The 25,960-nt window shown below is 39.7% G+C and overlaps 1 protein-coding gene across 2 annotated transcripts in view; it reads left to right on the top strand.

The window, feature by feature from the left end:
* The window catches only part of LOC126253670 (epsilon-sarcoglycan), a 108,458-nt gene that overhangs the window by 66,531 nt on the left and 15,967 nt on the right, over positions 1-25,960 (top strand). The window contains exons 5-8 of one of the 2 annotated variants that reach the window (XM_049955191.1): positions 6,270-6,444; positions 6,846-7,081; positions 9,348-9,407; positions 17,550-17,735. In XM_049955191.1, coding sequence (XP_049811148.1) covers positions 6,270-6,444; positions 6,846-7,081; positions 9,348-9,407; positions 17,550-17,735 — 657 coding nt within the window. The remainder of the gene's footprint in view (positions 1-6,269; positions 6,445-6,845; positions 7,082-9,347; positions 9,408-17,549; positions 17,736-25,960) is intronic. The other variant, XM_049955192.1, reaches the window with a different exon arrangement.

Genomic DNA, 25,960 nt, shown 5'->3' with positions numbered 1-25,960 from the left:
AATTACTTCTACATCTGACATGCCTCTCCATGCAACATAACATGCTGTGTCCTCCCTGCAAAAAGTCCTCAATCGAGACACAAATTTCACTTGGTACCCCATATGATCAAACTTTTGATGATAAGTGTAGGTGCAGTATGGAGTCAAATACTTTTCACAAAACAAGAAATACTGCATCTACCTGGTTGCCTTGATCCGAAGCTTTCAGTGTGTCATGTGAGAAAAGTGCAAGCTGGGTTTCACATGATTGATATTTTTGAAATCCATGCTGGTTAGCATTGAGGAGGTCATTTTGTTTGACATACATCATAACGCTTGAGCTCAGAATATGTTATAAGATTCTACAACAAATTGATGTCATGGATACTGGACAGTAGTTTTGTGGATAGCTTCTACTACTCTTCTTGTGGACGGTGTGACCTGTACCTTTTCCCAAGAACTGGGCACAGTTATTTGTTCAAGACATCTACAATAGATTATAGTTAGAATAGGGGCTAACTCAGCCACAAATTCAGTATAGAATCTGACAGGGATTCCATCAGGCCTTGGACCTTTGTTCTTCTCAACACCACTGACACTAATACTTATATCATGCATCTTTTGAGTGGTATGAGGATTAAATTGAGGCAATTCTCCTGGGTTTTTTGTTGCAAAGGAACATTTGAAATTGGAGTTAGGTATTTCAGCCTTTGATTTTCTACCTTCAACTTCAGTTCCTGTCTGATTCGCTAGGGACTGGACACTAACTTTGATGCCACTGACGGTCTTTACATACGACCAGAATTATTTTTTTGTTCTGTGAAAGGTCATTTGGCAATATTCTGCTACAGTGCTCTTTGAGGGCATCATGCATTGCTCTCTTCACAGCCAAATGCGTTTCATTCAGCACCTCTCTACCTATAGCTTTATGATTTGCTTTACACCTATTATACAGTAATCTCTATTTCTTTAAAAGTTTCTTTGCAGTGGCTGTATACTGTGGAGGTTCCCTCCCATTATGAACCATTCTACTAGGTACATATCTATCCAGTGCCTCGTCAACTATTCTTTTAAACTTGAGCCATAGTCCGTCTACATTCTGAAAGTTTCAAGTCCCTCATTGAGATATGACAATACTGATTTTTTATCTAGTTTACTGAACATATATATCTAAAAACAAAGATGATGTGACCTACCATACGAAAGCGCTGGCAGGTCGATAGACACACAAACAAACACAATCATACAAACAAAATTCTAGCTTTCGCAACCAACGGTTGCTTCATCAGGAAAGAGGGAAGGAGAGGGAAAGACGAAAGGATGTGGGTTTTAAGGGAGAGGGTAAGGAGTCATTCCAATCCCGGGAGCGGAACATATATATCTTTCTGCTTGTTGTAGTTGTCCTTTGTATTTTGGTAATGATTGCTGCCACAACCACGCCATGGTCACCAGTTTTGATGTAGATACCCTCAAAGAGGACATCTGAAAGAAGGTGCATAAATATTCAGCCAGATCTTGATAAGATTTCAACGTGGTGAAAAGATTGGTAACCTGCTTTAAATGTTCAGAAATCTAAAATTTTGTATGACTATAAGAGCAATGAGTTGCTGCTGGAATCCACCAACTCATTCAGATACCTGGGTGTAATAGTTTGTAGGGATATGAAATAGAATGATCACATAGGCTCAATCATGGGTATAGCAGGTGGTAGACTTTGGTTTATTCACAGAATACTGGGGAAATGCAATCAGTCTACAAAAAAATATTGCTTACAAATCACTCGTGTGTCCAGTTCTAGAATATTGCTCAATTGTGTGGGACACATATTAGATAGGACTAACAGGGGATATTGGACATATAAAGGGAAGGGTAACATGAATGGCCACATGTTTGTTTAATCCATGGGAGAGTGTCATAGAGATACTGAAGGAACTGAACTGGAAGGCTCTTGAAGATAGACGTAAACTATCCTGACAAAATCTATTAACAAAGTTTCAAGAACCAGCTTTAAATGGTGGCTGTAGCAGCATTCTACAATCCCCTGTGCATCACTCACATATAGATTCTGAGAATAAGATTGGAATAATTGCTGCACCCACAGAGACATTCAATCAATCATTGTTCCCACACTCCGTACGTGACTGGAGCAGGTAGGAAACCTAATAACTGGTACAATGGGACATACCCTCTGCCATGCACCTGATGGTGGTTTCCAGAGTATAGATATGTAGATGTAAAAATCAATTACACATAAAATAACACCTGTAATTACAGCTGAATGTGTCATGCTTACTACATAAAGGTATAGTAACACCTGCCGACCCGTAATGTATCAAAAGATGGATGTACAAAGATTGGAGTGGGCAAAGATGGAAGTCCACCCCTGTCAACCAATGCATTCTCTGCAGCCACCTAGGAGATGCTTATAGTGCAGGAAAAATTTCCTACAAAGAACTCGGGTGCTAATGCATGTCCACAAGCACCACCAGCTGCTGAAGTGGAGGACAGATCTAAAAAACCCTTGGCACACAGGGGATAGGCAAAATATTGTGAACTATAGTAGTAATGGGATGTTTGTGTTTGACGGTCGACAATGCAGGTACATCATGTGTTGCGCTGGACTGTGAGTGTTCAGTATGGACTAGGCATCAGTGCAGGTTGTTTATGAGTAGTGCACTCTTTGTATTTGCATTCAGATGCTGAGGTCGACGTGCAATGAAAGACCTAACAGAGTTCCAGAGAGGGCAGATTGTGGGGGCCCAATTAGCTGGAGCACAAGTAACCCAGACAGCCAACTTATTGAATGTTTCAAGAGCAACTGCTTCAAAAGCCAAGACAGCATTCTTAAAACATGGGAAGACGTCATCATGTAAATGTAATAGTGGGCACAAATCAAAACTAAATGACAGAGATCGTTGCATGCTAACACAAATTGTGTCAAAACAACACAAAACTATGGCAGCTAAAGTGACTGCAGAGCTCAATAGCCATCTTCGAGACCCCGTATCTTTCAACACTGTCTGCTGAGAACACCATAAAGAGAATATTCATGGACAAGCTGCTATACCGAAACCATTAGTGATGACAAAAAATGCAAAGAAGCGTAAAACATGGTGTCAGGAGCATAAATCCTGAACATCTGATCAGTAGAAACCCATCGTATGGTCCGAAGAGTCAACGTTTTCGTTATTTCCAACATCGGGCCGGGTTTATGTCTGGAGAACGCCAAAAGAAGACTACATTCCAGATTGCTTGCTTTCAACACTTAATCATGGAGGTGGAAGTGTGATGGTGTGGGTAGCCATATCGTGGTATTCTGCTAGTCCCATCATTATTGTCAAAGGCCGTGTTATAGCCAACAATTATGTGAACATTTTAAGTGGTCAGGTGCACCCTATGATTCAAATGTTGTTCCCCAACAATGATGCCATATTTCAGGATGATAATACACCCATTCACAAAGCCAGGACAGTACAATTGTGGAATGAGGAGCATGCAACTGGACTGCAGTATCTTCCCTGGCCAGCACATTTCCCGCACTTGAACATTATCGAACTCTTGTGGGTGATATTAGAGCGCAGATTCCAGAGCAGATTTCTGCCTCCCTCGTCACTACAGGAGTTAGAAGAGATTCTGATCGAAGAGTGGCATAACATTCCACTGGAGATTATACAATTATTGTATGCCAGTATTCCAAAAACAATCGCAGGTGTATTACAGGCAAATGTGGGACCAACTCCGTGTTAATAAACCGTTCCCAAGTAATACAGGTGTTCACATTATTTTGCCTATCCCCTGTACTTCCAAAAGAGGAACCTGCTATTGGCTGTGACAACAACTACTCTGGGTGAAGGGTGCTGAACAGGATGAGTTTGGGAGCAACGCACTGCAAGACCTATACTCAAATTGGAGGGTACTTCCAGGCTAAATCGATACTATCTTTGGTGAAATGCAAGACCTAGGCCACCTGCTGTGTAGCAGAGAACTGGGCCCCCTTTACAGCAGATCTGATCTGTTTATAGTTAATGACAAAACCACATCAGCCAAAAGTTTTTGGAACTAACTTGTTTCAGCGGCACTGAAAATCGTAATAAATAAATCTAATTGATGTCTACTATAGCCCTTTCATTCTTTCTCTATTACATTCAACCATTCATTGTTGACGTTTATATGCTCTAGAGCCAACGCTATAATGTCGTCAGCAAACTGAAGGTAGGTTAGGTATGTTTGATTAATAAACAGTACCCCTGTTTCCACCAACTTACAATCTGAAAACTACTTCTAGGACTGCTCAGAATAACTTTTATGATATGAAATCGTCCTGCGTTACTGCTTTTTCAGTTTTGGATTTTTCACAATCCTAATAGACTCTAGTGAAAGGTGTAATACAGCTCAGTAGATTCTCCAATATATTAACATAGGTTGAATCACTAAGCCTGATTGAAGAATCTTGTTAATGTAGATATCTCTTTATGTTGAGTCTCTCATACTATGACCATAAGTAATCATATTTTTTACACTCCTGGAAATGGAAAAAAGAACACATTGACACCGGTGTGTCAGACCCACCATACTTGCTCCGGACACTGCGAGAGGGCTGTACAAGCAATGATCACACGCACGGCACAGCGGACACACCAGGAACCGCGGTGTTGGCCGTCGAATGGCGCTAGCTGCGCAGCATTTGTGCACCGCAGCCGTCAGTGTCAGCCAGTTTGCCGTGGCATACGGAGCTCCATCGCAGTCTTTAACACTGGTAGCATGCCGCGACAGCGTGGACGTGAACCGTATGTGCAGTTGACGGACTTTGAGCGAGGGCGTATAGTGGGCATGCGGGAGGCCGGGTGGACGTACCGCCGAATTGCTCAACACGTGGGGCGTGAGGTCTCCACAGTACATCGATGTTGTCGCCAGTGGTCGGCGGAAGGTGCACGTGCCCGTCGACCTGGGACCGGACCGCAGCGACGCACGGATGCACGCCAAGACCGTAGGATCCTACGCAGTGCCGTAGGGGACCGCACCGCCACTTCCCAGCAAATTAGGGACACTGTTGCTCCTGGGGTATCGGCGAGGACCATTCGCAACCGTCTCCATGAAGCTGGGCTACGGTCCCGCACACCGTTAGGCCGTCTTCCGCTCACGCCCCAACATCGTGCAGCCCGCCTCCAGTGGTGTCGCGACAGGCGTGAATGGAGGGACGAATGGAGACGTGTCGTCTTCAGCGATGAGAGTCGCTTCTGCCTTGGTGCCAATGATGGTCGTATGCGTGTTTGGCGCCGTGCAGGTGAGCGCCACAATCAGGACTGCATACGACCGAGGCACACAGGGCCAACACCCGGCATCATGGTGTGGGGAGCGATCTCCTACACTGGCCGTACACCACTGGTGATCATCGAGGGGACACTGAATAGTGCACGGTACATCCAAACCGTCATCGAACCCATCGTTCTACCATTCCTAGACCGGCAAGGGAACTTGCTGTTCCAACAGGACAATGCACATCCGCATGTATCCCGTGCCACCCAACGTGCTCTAGAAGGTGTAGGTCAACTACCCTGGCCAGCAAGATCTCCGGATCTGTCCCCCATTGAGCATGTTTGGGACTGGATGAAGCGTCGTCTCACGCGGTCTGCACGTCCAGCACGAACGCTGGTCCAACTGAGGCGCCAGGTGGAAATGGCATGGCAAGCCGTTCCACAGGACTACATCCAGCATCTCTATGATCGTCTCCATGGGAGAATAGCAGCCTGCATTGCTGCGAAAGGTGGATATACACTGTACTAGTGCCGACATTGTGCATGCTCTGTTGCCTGTGTCTATGTGCCTGTGGTTCTGTCAGTGTGATCATGTGATGTATCTGACCCCAGGAATGTGTCAATAAAGTTTCCCCTTCCTGGGACAATGAATTCATGGCGTTCTTATTTCAATTTCCAGGAGTGTATATGTACCCTGCAGACCTCACATCCATAATTGCGAGTTTAAAGCTGTTGACCAATCTTATTATCTAGGACACAACTTGGTCTCTGTTGTATCTCAATGGTAGTTCATAAAAGTCATAGCTAATATTGTAATATATCATTTTATAAGAGCATGCTAAATTAAGCTCATATAACAGCATTGTGATCTGTGGTTTATTTGTTTTGAGTTTTGTATATATGACAGTATAGCACAGCATTGTACTGTATCATGAAATATCAATTCATCATTCACAAAAAATAGCTTTGCAATGTACTGACGCCCTGAAATGAATTTGAGAGCTCTAATTTTTGTATTATATGACTTTTCTGTAGAGTAGTTTTGAAGCTGGGAAGCCAAGTTGAATTTTCTGCTGCACTAATTGAACTGCAAGAAGAAGTGAAACCATTGTGGAAATTATTGTCCTGTCCAAGAGATTTTAAACGTACAACAGTTGACAGATTCTTCAGAGATGCAGGCTTTGCATTAGATTGGTGTGCATTCAGATTGGTAAGTGGTGCACTGGTAATGCATGAAAAATTATTCACATCTTTTTTGATTCAGGAAAAATTATCACAACCTAACTAACAATCCCATTTAAGGCAAAAAATAGATCCAATATAAAATAGATAGTTTAATTATTTTACTTGAAGTCTTAAGGGCATTAACAGGAAGCCAAACTTTCATCATGTTCTGAAATGCACTTTGTCTTTCTTTTATTTTCAAATCAAGAGAATTTGATGAAACGATGTTGTTTAGAACTAAGTAATTTTGAAAGTTATAGTTTGAGTTAACATGTAATGATATCATCTCACATCTTGAGTAGATATGTATACAGTCCTCCAAGTTACTTTTATTCATAGTGATTTAATTCTGTACTGACTGATTTAAACACCCGATTCTATTTTCAGGTAATTACTGAAGAGTTGTCATCTTTGAGACATCTGGCACATCATGAAGTAGGTGTAGTGGACCATTACAATAATCTTATACAGTCAGATACAATATGGTCCGCACCCTCAAAGGCAGAAGTTCCACAAAGAAGTTATGTTAATGAGTTTGTTGCAACAATTTTAGTGCCAATGCTGATTATGATATGCCTTGTTATCATATTGTCCTTAATACTTTGCTTTCACCACGAAGGGATGTAAGTATTTGTACCCCTGAATTTGCAGATAGTTCAGTTTTTGTTTGTAGTACTGTAATTATTTTACTTTTCAAATTGCCTGTTCTTTCATTTATATATATAGTGGAGGGGAGGAGGATTGACAACACCCTAAGGAACCATTTATTTTTAATGAAGAATGAAGATCAAGGCAATACATGATCTTGCCAATGATGTTGCTTCTGAAATTCATTTAGAAAAAGTATTATTTCATGTTGTAAGTTTGGAATACCAGTAACCATTTATTTTTTTCACGTCTTTTTTGTTTTCATTTGTATCTCAACTGCAGTTAAAGATGAGCTTAAATAGTTTTTGCTCTTTTAACACTTAAGGAACATGAGATTGGACACCAACTTGTACAAACGCCTGTTACAATTCTTAAGTCTAAATTAGGCCGCTTTTGAGTGGCTAATCATACAGGCAATGAGAATCACCCATATGACTTCTGAAGTATACACCAGATTGCTCTCTTTGTGCACTGATGTCCAGTGTGAGAGTTTCTCATCCATGGTGATGCCAGTGGCCCTCTATACAGTGTTGCCAACTGTTGCCTTGTTCTCCAAGCCTATTCCCTATTTCACATGCCTATCTTTAAATCCAAAATTTCTATAAATCAGACAATGGAAAATCTGGAATGAAATAATGATAAGACTACTGAACACATAAGCTTTTGGCCAGAAGGTTTTCTTCTGAAATAGACAACATACGAACACTCTCATGTAAATGCAAATCACTTGCAAATAACCACTGTCTCTGGCTGCCGAGGCCAACCTGCAAGCAACTGTGCATAATGGGAGATGCAGTCTGGATGATGGGGATAAGGAGGAGGCTGAGGTTGAGAGGGGGAGGGAGGGCAAGTTAGAGGTAGGGGACAGCAAAGTGCTGTTTGTAGGAGTGGGAACAGGGAAGGGATAGGTGAGTGAAGGACAATGACTACTGAAGGCCGAGACTAGGAGGATTACGGGAACCTGGGATAAATTGCAGGGAGAGTTCCCATCTGCACATTTTGCATCTGCACATTCGTGTCACTGAGTTCTTATTTAGTAATACAACTAACTTAAATTCTCTTGCAAAATGTTGCTTTAATCAGAGAGAATTATTTTGACGCAGCTGTATGATTTTTTGTAAATATGATGGTAATTGTTCTTTTAGCATGTTTTGTGTATGCTCATCTTTTGTCATGAATTTATTTTGAGTCACTATAATTCTCCATCTCGATCACTATTCTTATTTAATGTTATTCACCATAATGTGTTTCAGTCACAGCCATATTTAGAATCACATCATTTAAAATGTTGATACACTTTATCTTGTCAGTTCTGACGTATACTTGTTCTGTAGAGTAGCCTATGTGCACTTGTGCCATCAACTAGTCTGTGATAGAAGTGTATATGAGAACTGTCAAGATACAATGGATCAAGATTTTTTATGTGGTCCTGAGAATGGCTGTGGCTGAAACGTGAGAAGGTGTATATATTTTTAAAAAATAAAAATAGCAATCAATGTTGGCAGTGTTGTTGTGGCTGCACTGTTGTGCATTTGGTTGTCCAACTGGTTGTGTGTGTATTGTGAATGTGTATACTTTATGCCAGAAGTAAAGCCAAGACTCAAAAGCTGTGTTCTGTAACATATCTATACACTGCATATGTCTGCTAAAGGTGAGTTGTTGCCTTTCCATTATTTTAAGTAGTGTTCCATCCAAGATGGACTATTATATTGACTAGTAACAATGTTCGTGGGCTCGTATAATGATTTTATGACATTAAAAATGTAGGAAAAGATAGATTGCTGCTTACCGTAAAGAAGATACAGTAAGTTGCAGACTGGCACAATTAAAGGACACTTGCGTAAAGCTTTTGGCCTCAGCCTTCAACAGCAAAAGAGAGACACATGCCAGTCATACACACAAGTAAGCACACCTGATGCACTCATGACCACCAATTCCAGTGTCAGATACACTTGCTTGTGCGTATGAATAGTGTGTATTTCTCCTTACTGATCCAGGCTGTGGCCGGAAGCTTTATGGATGTGAACTTTAATTGTATCTGTCTGCAACTTAATGTGCCTTCTTTGTGGTAAGTACATTCTATCTTTTCCTGCATTGTTGATATTCCTGCCTCAAATTTCCATTATTTGATTTTATGTCATTCATAGACAACATTTATTATCATTTTAGTCCTGATATTAGTTACAGAGTTTGATCATATTTCATATGTTTTCATATTGTTTTGATATTCCTTCTTGACAGGTTTGATGAATCAGATGAATACTTTGAGTCACTGTTTGATATATTTGAACAATTATTGAGGTGAGAGAGAGAAATAGAGTGAAGAGATGGAATGCCATATAACATAGAATTCACTCCTTAATACTACTAAGTTGTTTTACTGCATATATCAGTTTGCTTTTCAATATGTGTTATGTCCAGTAATTTTCCCTATTAACTATCTGAAAAACTAGAAATACAATATTTACAGATGCATAACTGCAAAAACCTGGTATGATTGAACCTGCTTGTGAAAGTTGGTATTCATATTTCTGACTCATCTACCTGATGCAAGGGTACATAAATCATGTGATAGTATGAAATAGCTGCTTTGTAATATTGGCATTAGGTTTATAATTCAATGAACTGAATTACTGTCATGTCGTAGAATTGGGTGTACTGCCGGTGGCCCGCGTCTTCGCAACATGATTAAACTGTATTACTGTCGGTCTACACTTTTGATATAAAAGTGTAGGGGAATATAACAGTGGAATAGTTTTCAAATTAGAATTTCACGTTCTACATCTACATCTGTACTCTGCAAACCACCATGAGGTGCATCCCATTGTGCCAGTTATTAGGGTGTGATTCACTTATAGAGTGTGAGAACAATGATTGTTTGAATGCTTCTGTGCAAGAATTAATTATTCTACTCTTATCCTCATGATCCCCATGTGAACAGTATGTAGAGGGTTGTAGTATACCCCTAGATAATCACTTAAAGCTTGTTCTTGAAACTTTGTTAATAGACTTTCTCGGGATAGCTTACATCTGTCTTCAAAGAATCTGGCAGTTCAGTTCCTTCAGTATCTCTGTAACACTCTCTCACAGATTAAACAATCCTGTGACCATTCATATTGCCATTTCCTTTATATATTAAATATCCCCTGTTAGTTCTATCTACTACAGGTCCAACATACTTGAGCAATATTCTAGAACTTGTCACATGAGTGATTTGTAAGCAATCTCTTTTGTAGACTAATTACACTTCCCCAGTATTCTACCAATGAATCAAAGTCTACCACCTACTTTGCCCATGACTGAACCTTTGTGATCATTCTATCTCATATCCCTACAAATTGTTACACCCAGGTATTTGTATGAGTTGGTGGATTCCAACAGTGACACACTGATATTATAGTTATAGGATTCTACATTTTTTTGTTTTGTGAAATGCAAAATTTTACATATCTGAACATTTAGAGCAAGTTGCCAACCCCTGCACCACATTGAAATCTTATCATGTACTGACTGAATATTTATGCAGCTTCTCTCCGACAGCACTTCATTATAGACAACTGCATCATCTGCAAAAAGCTTGATTTTACTATTAACATTGCCTGCAAGGTCATTAATATATGGCATGAACAGCAAGGGTCCCAACACATTTCCCTGGAGCACACCTGAAGTTACTTCTACATCTGACAATGACACACTACCCATGATAACATGTTGTGTCCCCTCTACCAAAAAGTCCTCAATTCAATCACAAATTTAATTTGATACCCCATATGATCGCACTTTTGACGATAAGTGTAGGTGTGGTACTGAGTCAGGTGCTTTTCAGAATTCAAGAAACACTGAATCTACCTGGTTGCCTTGATCCAAAGCTTTCATTATGTCATGTTATCTTCGTCAGAGTTTATACAAACATTTTTGTACATGTTCTTATGGTAAATATCCTCCTCCATTTGAGATAAGAACTAAGTAAAGGTGAAAAATCAACTGCAGTTTGGCATTTTGATTGGACTACAGATTGAATATAATATAAATTACTTATCATGTGTGTCACAAGTTGCAATTGGCAGTAATACAGTATTCATTGAATCACTATTTGTATTCCAGAATGGTTTGTCAACTATGAATACCATTTTCATGTTCATTCACATAATTTTACAAAAAAAAAATGAAATAATAAAACAGAATGAGTTGCTGCCACCGATGAAAGTCATTTGACTGTGTAAATCTCAGCATTTTTATTAGTGAAACTGATATTTTATGGTCGGATTGACGTAGCCAATGAATGTCTGAAACTGTAATAGACAAGACAGTGGAGAAACCAATGTTGTGTAATTCATTGGATGTGAACTGGTGAATGTTTATGATTGGGCAACAGTCAGTAATGGAGCACGGAGCACCACAAGGTTTAGTTGTAAACCCACTACTGTTTCCCCTTTATATAAATCTTTATATTTAATACATAACATGTGGAATGACTTTCTGTGTAATAATGCAACTGTTATATTTAATCCAGAGGGACATAAAGCAAAAGAAATAAGCTGCACATAATGTTTTTGTATAAGAATTATTGACTAGTTTTCTGTAGGATAAAACGCAGTTTGTGCATCCAAAGGTATGACATTAAAGATAAATGTAGTACATTGACAAGAGCTAATAACTAAAGCATAACCTTAAAATTTTATTGGTGTACTTATTCATCAGAATTCAAACTGGAAGAAACATGTTCTGTAGCCATTTAAACATCTCAATTCAACCAAATTTTCAGTTTGCTTGAACTACTGAATAGAGACAAGTAATTTACAGTATTTTGCTTCCTTACATTTCTTAATGGGCTGTGAGATCATGTTGTGGGGTTACAGTGTTCATTACACAAATGTGTACAGTAGGAATAATGGGCAGTGCTCACCCATCATCGTCTTGTTAAACACTTATTTCAAAATTAAGGAATACTAATTACAAGATTTTAGTGCATAAGCTTATATATGGAATAGATGAAGTTATCCAGAAGGAACACTCTTAGCTTACTTTGAAGTTTAGCATCATTTTCTGTTAGACATTTTATATCATTAGGCATCTGCACAAAGAATTAATTCTGCCTGATATGTATGTAATGGTACATCACTTATGTGTATGAGAAATTTGAAATTTATGGCATTCCATTAATGATTTATGCCCAGTCAGCTAAAGCCTCATCTACAGTTAATGAATTGTGTAACATTCTTTTTCTTAAGGATGATGTAAGCCATTTGTTAGCTGCTTGATAACATAACAATATGTCAACTGTTTTAACAAAGTGTTGTGGTTCACACAGTCAAATATCTTGTATAAATCACAGAAAATACAAGCTACTGCTGTTTTATTATTTAATCCCTACAGAAAAATGTAGGAGATAGATAGTGGCGGAATTAAGGCATTGAGGGCAGGTCATGATTCACGCCCGGATAGCTCAGTCACTAAGAAGTATCTTCTGTGAAGTGTCTATGTTGCCTTACCTGTGAAGGTGGGGTAAGTGTAGTATGAAGATAGAGTGAAAGTGAAAATTCAAATGCTGGATAAATTTCTGAAACAGTTGTGTCTGATTGATCAAATAATACTGAATATTGTAGAGAAATGCACAAAGGAAAGAGAAAGAAGAAGTTGCAGGGAAAGCTCACATTAACTACTACTTTTTTTGTACATCCTTTTCAGCTCTTCCCATTTTCATGACCAGCTAAGAAACATGTAACAGGCAGAATTTGTAGCCAAGTTGTTTATGTACTGCAGTGTTGATAATACATATGATGCCAAAATCTAACTAAAAAAGTAAAAGAATAAAGATACAACGAATTACATAGCTATTTGTGTTAAGGAGTTGTAACTGATTCAAGACCGCATATTTAATGCCTCTGGTTGGCATAGTGTTATGATTATTTATGTTTTATTTGCTTACTGTAGTTTTGTATTGACTTAAACTGCTATTTAACAAAGTATGTGAAGATAGAATACACACTTTTTGCATGATAGTCAATCTTCTGTTTTAACATTTTTGCATGATAATCAGTGTGTTGTTTTGACGTAGCTGTTTTGTTGCATATCATTTCTAGGCATGTTTAATTGTGTTAGTGGCCACTCTCTTAGTAGACTGACTCCATGTGGATAAGAGGAATGGTGGTGAGTGCCTTGTCCACGAAGTTGTGCTTTACGTGTCAGCTCCATTGAGAGAAAAAACAACCTGGAACAAATTAAATGGTTCTGTAGGAGATAAAAGGGTAAAATAACACATTATTTATATTATTCACATCTTGAATTTCACCAGTTGTGTGAAAAGTAGTGTTAAATTTTTGCTTAATGCATTATAATAGATAAGCAAATAAAGAATGCATACATTATACTTGTCATCTAAACCTATTAAATGAAACTTTGTAAGGAACACAAAAGCAACTGTTCTGCACATAACACTTGTAAATATATGTCTTATTCTCAATTTTTTCTCTTTAGCATCTCTGTAGCATTTTCTTTTTCTTGTAACTGTATAATAATTATTGACATTATATGTGGAGTAGCAGTTTGCACTGTAGTGGGGTAATATTTGTTTATATAAAAATGATAGTGAATGTTCACACTGCTCTTCTTGCTGCTTGCTGTCAGAAAGATAAGTGACTAATAGTGAAGTTAACCACTGTTGCAACACCAGAGATCAACTAATGAGTCCGCACATGCATCATCATGAATAAAAGTTAAATAAAGCAAGAAAAACACTGTTCATTAAGTGTAGTTGGATTTCAAAATATTAGCTACATCACTATCCAGGGGTCAACCAATGCATCCACCTCATTAACCCAAAATGAAATCAGTCACAAGTTTAATAAATCTGTAAGGGCAGGAATTTGTATGTAATAATTGTTACTTCTCACAGTGATTTAACGTTTTCGCAGACTGAGTTTATTGCAAAAAAGAATGAACAAAATATCCTTTCACATTTTTCACAATAGATTATTATTAACATAATATTTGTCAGTGTGAGAATCTAAGTAAGTTGACCAGTGTCACTTGTTCACTTAACCTTTCAGAAATCCATGAAAATGATTTAAAGTGCTTCAGCACACTTCTAAGTTGAAGTTCTGTGATTGCAAACTAATGAGAACAGGGCTCAGAAGTTTAGACTAAGTTCCCTAACCTGAAATTATTCAGCGTCCTCATGCTGAAAAAATGTCTCAAAGTCTTTGCGATCAACACGTGAAAAATATTTACGTGTCCAACCAATTAATTTACTCAATGTGAATTTTTCTAAGTCCACACAAGCTAAAAACATTTCAGAGATCTCATAATCATCACATGCAAAATTTTTACAAGGCCATGACTAAATGCACACATGCAGCAACATCCAGCTGCACATACATCCTATCTGTCTGTGAATTCCACTCCAAATGACTGTCAAAATCTAAGTCCCCACACAAAAATGTCAGTCATTAATTATACCCTCACGCTGATGTAAGTCCAGTTCCCATATATCTGACTCCCAAAAGCATACAGAAATTGTAAATTTAATGATATGTATACACGTTACACATGGATTTGGATTTCATTAGCTTTTCAACGCTGTCCATTCTTCTCATTTAATGGTTTTCTCACAAATAGAGTTTTTGTGCACTATTTTGCATCATTGCATCACTAGTAAATGTTAAACTATTTACAGTCATACATCTGTAAATACCTCCATTTACTAATGTAACCACTACTTTCACTATTTCATGTTTTAGATACGTTCAGCGTGTAATGTGAAATATATAGTATTCACAGAAAACCTATTATAACAGCTTAATAGTATTCACTGAGACCTATCCATTGTATGAATTTCTTAAGGCATTAGCGAGTTGTTAATTTTTAAAGATCATTTTATATCCAAAACATTTAATACTTGTAAACTATATCTCATAGCAAGTGGGCATCTTCACTCATGCCCTCATCTATTTTTTGTCTTTAAAACCATGTGAGTGGCTTCTCTGTCATTGGTTTGGTTTAGTTTTTATTTAGAGTTTCTCTTCTTTCATATTTTCTTTATTCAGTTGGTTTGGTCATGGTAGCTACCCTCCCCAGTTCATTCAAATAGTCAGGTTTTCCCACTGCACAGCCTGTGTCTGCAGTCAGGATTTCTCATGCTTTAAGTTCTGCCAATCATTGCTGGTCAAAGATGCTGCCACCTACTGACAGAGCCCCCAAAGCTTGTCTGGCTTGGCATGGCCCCTCAGCCATCAAAACGCACTCTCGTGACTGTCATAACATTCACTGCTCGAACTGCTAGCATTACAACAAGACACACACACATGGGTGTGTATGTTGTTCAAGTTTATTGTATGCAAATCCTGGATGTGCCATCTCAAGTTCCATTCTCTCTTCACACAATATGTCACCACTTACCAGCAAGGCAGGTGCAAGCCAGTTTCTTTGTCCTTAACATAGTTTCGTTTTATAATTTTTGGTATTGCGTCAAATATAATGAAACAAAAGTCACATGTGTGTTCATTTGTGCACCTTCATCCTACTAAATAAAAGTGGGTGAAGCCACAGGTACCCATTATTGCTGTGAAGTGCAAGTTGTTATGCAGTCAAATGCAGATACTGAATATCAATGTGTCAAGTACCTAAAATGGAAGAATTAGTATGTGGACTGATATTATCATATGTCTATAACTGATAAGCAGTGTTGTGTACAATTTACCACTATTGTTCTGTATTCTCACCACCCTGAAGAGTTTTCTTCAGTTGTACCACAAACGTAAATAAGTCATATTATAACAGATGCACAATCAGTGTTAATTTTTACTTTCATACAAAATTTCTTTGTTCAGTAGCCAGTTTACTGGTATGGGATTTCATTGTGGAATAGTTGCTTGTGAGATTAACATTGTTTTTTCATGATGTATAGTAACATTTTTAGCTGTGGTAAGAATGATCAGTTCACTTTAAATGGTATATCACACCTTTTTGCTTCGCCCCATTCTTGTATGTTCCCATTAGATTTTGTTGTATTGTCACTCAAGTACTATAGTCAGTTTGGTAATCTGAAACCTCATATCTTTAAATTTACAGCTTAAGAGGAAATAGACAATGACTATCTTTTTTCTACAATTTCTTTTTAAAATTTGTCCTCTTATTGCAAATGAAGTGATACCTAATAAATTTAATTTTATTTCTTGTTAGAGGCTATTGACACATTGATTAATATTTATTTGTCTTGGTTATCATTTTTTGGCCTATAAGACCACAATCAGGCACCATCAGTAAAAGTTAATATTATGGAACAATCCTAAATTCTTTTTTTCCTTTCATGAATATCAAGTTATTTTACCACATGGTGACAGAAAAATTGAGTTGACATGCACTAAACATTTTTGAGCATGTTGCAATAGGTATTCAATCAGATTGGTATAATTGTGAAGGATTTTTACTCCATTGTTATAATGGTGCTACACTTGAGAGGAGTATAAGTGGCAGTTGAGGGTCAATAAAGGAAGGATTCCATTCTGCAGAAATCTGAAATCTTTGGACAAATAGTATATTTGCATCAGCACCCACCTCGAACCTTTGCTTTCCCACAGCTCTATAGCTAAGTAAGAGGCAGTGCTCCATTGTTGATCAGGAGCTGGCTGGAGCTGTGCAAATCAAACACAGTGTTGTCACGTAAGATATGCCAGTGAGAGGCACATTTTCAAGAACTGTTATTGTGCTTTAGTGCTACTTGGAGACCACAGTGAAAATTACTGTAGAAATAGTCTCACAGACGAAGGGAACAGTTTCTCATTGACAGCTATAGATGAAGGAATTTGAGGACTGGAATGCTAATTGCACATTTTAATTGGCACCTACATGGAGGATGGTGGGAACAAAAGCTTGGGATCGGCTCATAACACCTTGGCTGCTGGGCTAAGCCACACCTCTTCTCTCAAAGCAGCCAGCTTATAGCTTAAAAAAGAAATGAACATGTAATAAATTAATGCATCACAGAAGTGAGCTGAGAATTGTTGGCAGGTTACTAGAAGGACCAGGTACAGTTTCTTTGCTCCTTTTTGTAAATAGTATTGACAAATCACTGTGCACAACACCATACACAAATCAGCACTATATTCACAATGGCCACTTATTGCTTGGGCACACAATATTACATAGCTAAGGTTGGTACCGAGCATGAACATTCCAGAACAGCACGAAGTCAGCTGACTTTTACCAATCAGAGTGAGACCAAGGTGAAGTGTGCAATTGGTAACTATTGCCTCACCCAACCACTACTTTGATTGTAGTTCGGTGGAGTGCTGTGTTCATTATTCCAATTTTTGAGACACTCTTTCATATCCAAAACATAGAGTACATCCACATTAATTTTTTGTCCCAGGTCAAGGATAAATTTTCTTCAGATAGTGAAATCAATGTAAAAAGAAGAATTTAATACATGATCGTTCTTTACAGAAGCAAACGGAACAAGCAGATGCCTGCAGTGCAAATGGTTCAGTACACTGCTGTCCATCGAGCAACGAATACATTGCGCTCTTTGTCAAACCAACGTGATGCCTGCACCGTTCCATCAGAAGTTGCTTCTTATAAAGTTCAGAATTCCAGCCCAAGCAATTCATTATTAAAAACAACCGTTCCTAGGTCAGTATGTCCGTATTTATGTATTGAAATCAATAATTCTCTTACAGAGTGTAAAAACCACCAGGTAGCCATAGTGTTCGTATTTAGATGACGCTAAATTTATGTAGATTTTGGCAAGCAATGTATAGCAGTTAATTTCTTATTTGCTCCACTGCTGTGTTTCTATGTTGAAGCAGAACATTGACTTCAGTTTTTCAGGTAAGAAAAAATTAATAATCATTTATGAATGTGTCTATGTTGTTGAAAACATATAGTGCAAAATATCAGTTAATAAGCTGCTATCAAAAGGATGTAAGTAATGTCTTATTTGTTAGTTGTGAAAAATGTATGCATCCTGTTTTAGAGATGAAAATAGCAGTTTCACAATAAAACAGTCTTCATGGTACCAGCAGGTATGTAATTCAGCAAATTCCACTTCTCTCTTTCCCTTGATGACCAAGAGTGAGTATCAGCATGTGATAGGAAGATCATTGCAGAACACTGGAGTAATAAAGTAAAATATCGTGCTGTCGTCATTCACCAAATGACAAACACCTCTCCTTCATTGGTTGAGTATGGGTGTGATGAATCCAAGGTTCCTCAGCTGGTGACTTGCAAGTCCTGCCAGTCTTCTTTAATTAAACTCTGGGCACGCCTCAGCAACCACTGTGTGGCACTGAGGTGGAATGTTGTTGTCAGAGAACAGCGATCTAGGCCTAACTGCTTAGATTGTGCTTTGTAGATGGCAACCTCAGCGGAACCTGCAGAATGTTGGTCATATAAGGGTTATCAAGGCAAGTTGGGCTATTTGTAGGTGAACACTTATTTGCCTAACTGCTTAGAGGCTCTAAATGGAGCCTATGTCAATTAATAACCCTCCCAGCAGTTTAGGTGGTCTATTGGGCAGTATTAACCCTGTGCACTCCGTAAGGCAGACACACGGTGGCTCCACATGCTCTTATTTAAATCGCCGCCGCCTGGGCGGCAGTGCACCGCAGAGATTTTCGTGGATCTCTTTGTGGAAACAATGTGGCTGCTGGCCAACAATTGGGGTATACATTAAAACAAAATGTGTGCTTTCATTCATATATTTACGTAAGCTTTTACAGTACAAAACTTCAGGGTGGAGAGCATGTTTCGCAGTAATACACAGTTTCACGCCTGCCACCTTTCTTTTTTCTGTCTGAACACACTGCACAATCCTTATGCTTGTTCCCAGGAAGCTTGTTGATAATGTGAAACTTTCCATTCAAGCATTCCTCGTCATCAGAAGTTGAACGACATCCTCGTTTCTGTCCTTGAGTTCTTTCTTCGGCAACTAATCCTCTTGTAACACTTTTACGGAATGCTTTCTGAGATGGTATTGTCAAGTTATTTTTCTCACAGTGGTTCTTGTATAATAAATAGCTGTTTACAAGTCCTAGCTCCAACAGCCAGAAGTATAGTTTTCGCCACGACTTGAGACTTTTCATTAGAAAACCGTAACTGGAAATAAAATGGTCAGATCAATCAACTCCACCCATCTTTGAAGTATAATCAATAATCACATTTGGTTTCTTTATTTCTTCCCTTTCCTTTCGGTTTCTCCTTTCTATAAGTGACACTGAGTTATTGGTTTTTGTAGAAAGCATGAGAACTGTTCGTTTATCTTGCCTTGCCAGAACCATAATTTTGTTGTTGCGGAGGCATTTTATTTCGTGCTTCCTTAGACGCAGAGCTCCTTTCTTGATTGCACCTGGAAGGTTTTTGTGATTGGCCTGAATCGTTCCTGTGAGATGCATGTTCTGTTTCAACAGTTCATCAGTTAATGCAACACTTGTATAAAAATGGTCAGTGTACAAATGATACCCTGATTGCCCTGTAGCATTTCTGATATTAGCTAGCAGCTGAAGAACTATTCTCTCAGAAAAATTCAAGTGTGGACAAATCAATGACTCAGTTGTTACAGTGCCAAAATAGGGTCTCAAACTGAAGATATAACCATTTGATGAATCCGAAATTACATAAACTCTGAGTCCCCATTTTGTTGGTTTTTGAGGATTGTACATTTTGAATAATACACGACCCTTGAACGATACTGTAGATTCATCAGCAGCTAAATACTGATCTGGTCGATAAATTTCAAGAAACGTGCCAGACAAGTAATTCAGTACATTTGTCACTTTACTGAGACATGACTGAACCTGACTTGTTGACATGTTAGCACTCGTCGGATTAGAAACATGAAGTGCCCAGAAAATTTGCATAAATCGTCGGTGACTAAAATAGTCTGGAAAGAAGTTGGATGATTGTAACCATTCTCTTGAAAAAAAGTCCTGAAAGTTCTTACACTTTTGTAATGCCGTATTCAGTAGCACACCGTGGAAGCATTTCATTTCTTCCATGGTAACATTTCTCCAGTCCCACCATGCAGAATGTTGTGGAAGTGGTGTCACTTTACGTATTTTTGATGTAGCATGTCTGTTTGTTTCATCTGCTATTTGTTGAAATAGGTTATCTGTAAAAATTAATTGAAAGAATCCGACGGGTGATGATGGAACAGCACCACTTTCTGTTATAAAACCACACTTTGGTTCGTCAAAAGAAAAATCTGTGAAGTCAGTGTCAATGTCGCTCCACATTCGCCACAAATCCTCTGCTGAATCACTAGAAACATGCACATTGTCACTGTTTTCTTCGTCATTGTCACTCGAATTGTTTTGAAATGAATCACTATCATAACCAAAATCATTTTCACTCTCGTTTTCACTTACAGATTGCTCTAAAAGATGTAAAATCTCTTCTTCAGAAAGGACTGTACGTGAAGAACTAGCCATTTCTAGCGTGTGGACTTGAACGTAATAATTACAATCTTTGACTTAACACAGCTGCTACTGTTCGACACCGAGTTAACACTAGTTCTCCTAGATGGCAGCACACTGCAACAATAATGCCTAGTAGACGCAAAATAAGTCCGAGAGCTTCGAAAAGTCGTGTTGAATGAGGCTCGACATCGGAGCGGAAAACAAATTTCGCGATGTCGAGTGGCACTCAACATTGGAGTGGAAAGGGTTAATACCCACAAGTATAAAGAAAGAAGCTCCTAAGTACAGACTATATGATGTGGGAGATGAAACTGCAACATATTCAATCTCCCAATGCGTAACACTGGAGGCGAAAAAATAGCAAATATTTGAGTCAGTGCAAGGTGTGTTCCTCAAATGATGCATTAGACTTTTTTCTGACACTGCTATATGCTGCAGAGCAGTCTGACTGACTGGGAAGGATAGAGGCGACCCTTAGCTTTCCAGTAGTAGGTCACTAAATTGTGTCTGTGCTCATGGGTGGTTGGGACAGCTTCTTCCATGAACCTCTACCTAATGGTCACTTAAAACTTAAGATGGAGAAAATGTTAGAGCAATGCTATGTGCTAAATTTTTGTGTGAAGTTCAACAAGACCCCTCTGGAAGTCTTTGGAATGGTTAAGGAAGCCTTCAGAGACAATTTCCTTTCCAGACTGCTGCTGAACAGGTTGGTGAGGCCCATGCAGGACACCCGTCAACAACACAAACCTACAACAATGTAACTCGTGTGCACAAGTTCCTGAATTCAGATCTTTGAATAAGTATTTGCTTGATGTTGAAATTGTTGGAATTTCCAAAAACACTTGTTTGTCAGATTGTATTGGAGGACTTGGCCATGCAGAAGATTTGTGCAGAACCTGTGCCCAGAGTTTTTATTGATGCACAAAAACAACACCATGTGGAATTGTTTGAAGAACTCAGGCAACTCTGTGAAGCTGATCCCAATTTCCTGGATAACATGATCACTTGGGGTAAGTCACAGGTGTTTCAGTACAATCCATAGTCAAAGAGGTAGAGGGCAAAATGGCACCTGACTTCAGGACTGTGCCAGAAGAAGACTTGCAAGAGTAAGTCCTGGATGAATTCTGTGCTCATTTGTGTTTTTTTTTTAAGTTAAAAGAAGAAAGGAAAAGAAAAGAAAATAAAGCAAAGGGGCCAGTGCACCGTGAGTTCGTACCTCTGGCAAGACCAGCAGGTTTCTGTTTTACAAGGAAATGCTCCAGACACTGAATCACAGGATCAGCCACCTCCAAAAGGAGTTCTGCCCTTCGTGGAAACTGCACCAAGACAAAGTGCCAGCTCGTGCTGCCTTTGTTATCAAGGACTATCTGTCCTGGATTGGTGTGACAATGGTGCCGGAACCAACCTACCGTCCTGACCTGACCCTAGTGGACTTATTCTTCTGTCATGAGCTGAAAAGGAATCTCAAAGGAAAGCATCTGGAGTAGGTGGGCAACATGTTGTGAGCTACATCGAAGCCTTTGCTGAAGAGCATCGTGGTTGAGGGGTTACAAAGAGCTTATGATGCATGGAAACCATGTTGGCAAGAATGTGTTGATGCAGAAGGGTCATAACTTGAAGAATTTTAAGTTATTGAACCTATCCAATCAATGAATTTAAAAAAAGGCACATTACTTTCCAGACAAACCGTGTCATCCTGGAGAATGTGTCTAAGGGAAGAACTAATAAAGGGTCCGTACTACTCTTCAAGGGCTCTAGCTGGCTTTACTAGAATAACAGGGAGGGATACCACACAATAAACTTAGTTTTGATGTGGGCAATGGGAGTGTTAAGACTGTTGTTGTTTTGTCTCCCTGGTTAAATCAAATGATATCAAAATAAACACCCATTCAACAAAGAGGCAGTGTGTAGATAATCCACCTGTGAAGTCTGTCAACAGTTGAGAAATGTCAGTAACAAGCCGTGTTCATTAGTAAACAATGTAATTAAAATATAGAAAGCAAGTTCAGTAAATTGTCTTCCTTCTACATACATAAACGCTGAAGAGATTCAAAGGATCACTGAATCAATTAAGAAACTGCAAAATGGTACACTCCTGGTGGGGCAGCAAGCTGCTAAACAGCAAGTCACCAGGAGAATATGGTGTGATTACAGGGCTACATACCACTCTAAATTATAGCAGTGGGAGTCAGCTGCAAGACTGTGGTGCATCTGGACACCAACGAATGTGAAGTGTTACTGAGGTCAGAAATGTTATGAAAAGAATAAACTATGAGCCTGAAAAGGAAACAGCCCTCATTAATTCTGCCATTTTATGTATGACAAGTTACATGAGTAAATTGCAGCAGAATTCATCAACCTGAAGAGTGGGCGTTTTATACCTAACCCTATGCAGTGCTTTAAATGACAACATTGTGAGTGCACAACTGTAGGATGCAAAGAGCAGGTGACAGATGGGAGATGTGGAGTGGCTGCTCACAAAGGAAATTATCCCTGTACAGCTACACCCGTGTGTGTGAATTGGTTGCAGTACTGTCCAGCTGGGAACAGGAAACAACTAGTCTTCATACACCAGGAAAAGTGTGCAGGAAACCGAGGTCACCCAAAAGACCCATCCAGCCTCCTACTTTTGTAAAGTCATTCATCTCTACTTTTGTAAAGCCATTTACCTAACAATGAAGCAAAAACCAGTTCTGACACACAAAGAGTGACAGCTGATGAAATCACAACAACCTACACTGTAAATGTAGCAGCAAAGCTGTGCCACAGACTAAACCAGTATGCACACCTAAGACAGAAACAATAGTGTCAGTGTGAAATATTGTTGCAAACAGCAGTGCCTCCTCATGGCAAGCAGGAAGGGAGCAGCAAAAGGGGATGGGGAGAAGAGAAAAATAGAGAAGTGGAAAGGCCTATATAGGTGTGTTGACTGGATAGAAGGCATGTGTAGTACTGGACTGGGAGCAGGGAAGGTGGAGGACAGGGACTAGTGAAGTTTGAGGGCAAAGAATATCTTGCAAGGAGTGTACCACTTGCGCAGTTCAGAAAAAATCGGTGTTGGTGGGAAGAAGCAGTTATTTAAGTGAAGCACATCATGTGGGGGTCGCATGCTCAGCAACTGGGTGGTCCAGCTGTCTGTTGACCACAGTTTGGTGGTTGCCATTCATGTAGACAAACAGCTTGTTAGTTGTTGTGCACAGGTAGGAAGCAACACAGTGGTTGCTGTTTAGTTGGTAGATCACATGGCTGCTTTCACAGCTGGCACTGCCTTTGATGTTGTAGGAGATGCCTGTGACAGACTGGATTAGGTGGTTGTGGGAGGATGTATGGAATAGGGCTTGCAGGGATTTGAGCCATGGGACAATGAACTGGGAGCAGATGTGGAGCCTGTGTCATCTAGGTTCTTCCCACCTACACTAGCTTTTCTGAATTGTGGAAATGGGGACTCTTTCTAGAATGCATCATTAATTCCCGTGTTCCCCTTGGCCTCAACCTTCACTAGTCCCTGTCCTCCATTTGCCTATCCCTTTCCGTGGTGCCATTCCAGTACTACACAAGCCTTCTATCCCACCAACACACACTCACACACACACACACACACACACACACACACACAGTCTTTCCCTTTCTCTGCTTCACTTTCCTCCCCTCACCCCCCCCCCTCCGCCCTGCCCCCTCCACAGCACACTTCCACAAGTAGCACTAACATCTTCCCCCACCCCTACCCTGCTGTCCCTCCTCCTCCCTTCCCAGCACCTCTTCCATACCCTCACAACCTAACCCAGCCAGATTGCTGCTCATCTCAGATACAGCTGCCGTTGAACTGTAGCACTTGGAGACAACAGTGGCCATGTGTGTGTGACTTGTGCTTGTGTGAATGTGGATGTTTTTTCTACTTCTGACGGAGGACATAGTTTGAAAGCTGAACATGTCAAGTGTTATTTTCCATTGTGCCTGTCGGCATGTCAACACCTCCATCGTGAGGTGAGTAGCAATCTGTTCTTTTTATACTGTTGTTCTTCCATACTGGACTTTCCATTGTTTGACGAATAGTGATTTTCAAGTACTGTACACCCACAATAAAATATTTTTTAAAAATGAGTTAGACTTACAAAACATCATAAGTTTCATAATAATAATAATAATGTGAATAATGTGAGTAGGTTTACTGTTGATTCCTGTGGTCATGAATATTTTGGAAGTATTTCATAGAAGTCTGGTTAATTAGTGAAATATTTTAATATACCGGGTGATCAAAAAGTCAGTATAAATTTCAAAACTTAATAAACCACAGAATAATGTAGATAGAGAGGTAAAAATTGACACACATGCATGGAATGACATGGGGTCTTAGTAGGGAAAAAAAAGCAAAGTTCACATAATGTCTGACAGATGGCGCTGGACAGCAAAACGTCAGTGACTATGCACGACAATCGTGTATAAAAGGAGCTGTAATGAGAGAGAGAATCAGATGCGCCAGCAGTCGCAGCGTGTTGACATTACCTGAAAAGGCGCTTTTAGTGGATCCTATCGCCATAGGAAGAAGATTTGAACGGGTAAATGTCCGTTGACAAATGCAGGTGTGGCGAGAATGATTTCGAAGTTCAAAGCCACGGGTTGTTTAGACGATAGACCCCGAAGGGGCCGACCGAGCACAAGGCGTAATGCTGCTGAGACAGTTCAGGAAGAAATGGAGACTGTAGCGGGTTCGTCTATGTACGGGGAAGTCAGCACTCGTGCAGTCACACGTCGCACCGGCATTCCATACACTACTGTTTGGTTGGTGCTTAGGCGTACCCTCCAATGCTATCCGTACAAAATCCATCGGCATCATGAACTGTTACCTGGCAATTTAGTGAAGCAGAGGGCATTTGCGGTATGGGCGTTTCAAAAGATGGCGGAAAATGACGATTGGATGAGTAACATGTTGTGGACCGACGAGGCTCATTTCATGCTCCGAGGGTCTGTCAACGCCCACAACTGCAGAATTTGGGCTACCGAAAATCCTAGAATTGTCGTGGAAACTCCATTGCATGATGAGAAAGTCACGGTATGGGTTGGATTTACCACATCTACCGTTATCGGGACTTTTCTGTTTGAGGAAATGCGTGATTCTGGTTTTGTAACTGCTACCATGACAGGTGAGAGGTACACCGATATGTTACAGAATTGTATCATCTTCAGCCTGGCTGATAAACACCTGCTGGAACGTACGATGTTTATGGAATATGGCTCTCCACGTGTGAAAGATCTCTTGTGCGCGTCATTTGGTGATGATTGTGTGCTCAGCCGCCACTTTCATCATGCTTGGCCTCCCAGGTCCCCAGACCTCAGTCCGTGCGATTATTGGCTCTGGGGTTACCTGAAGTCGCAAGTGTATCGTGATCGACTGACATCTCTATGGATGCTGAAAGACAACATGCGACGCCAATGCCTCACCAT

Source organism: Schistocerca nitens, chromosome 4 (assembly GCF_023898315.1).
Source record: "Schistocerca nitens isolate TAMUIC-IGC-003100 chromosome 4, iqSchNite1.1, whole genome shotgun sequence".
NCBI classification, from domain to species: Eukaryota; Metazoa; Arthropoda; class Insecta; order Orthoptera; family Acrididae; genus Schistocerca; species Schistocerca nitens.
The sequence above is the reverse complement of the archived record's forward strand: the minus strand, read 5'-3'. Positions and strand labels throughout refer to the sequence as shown.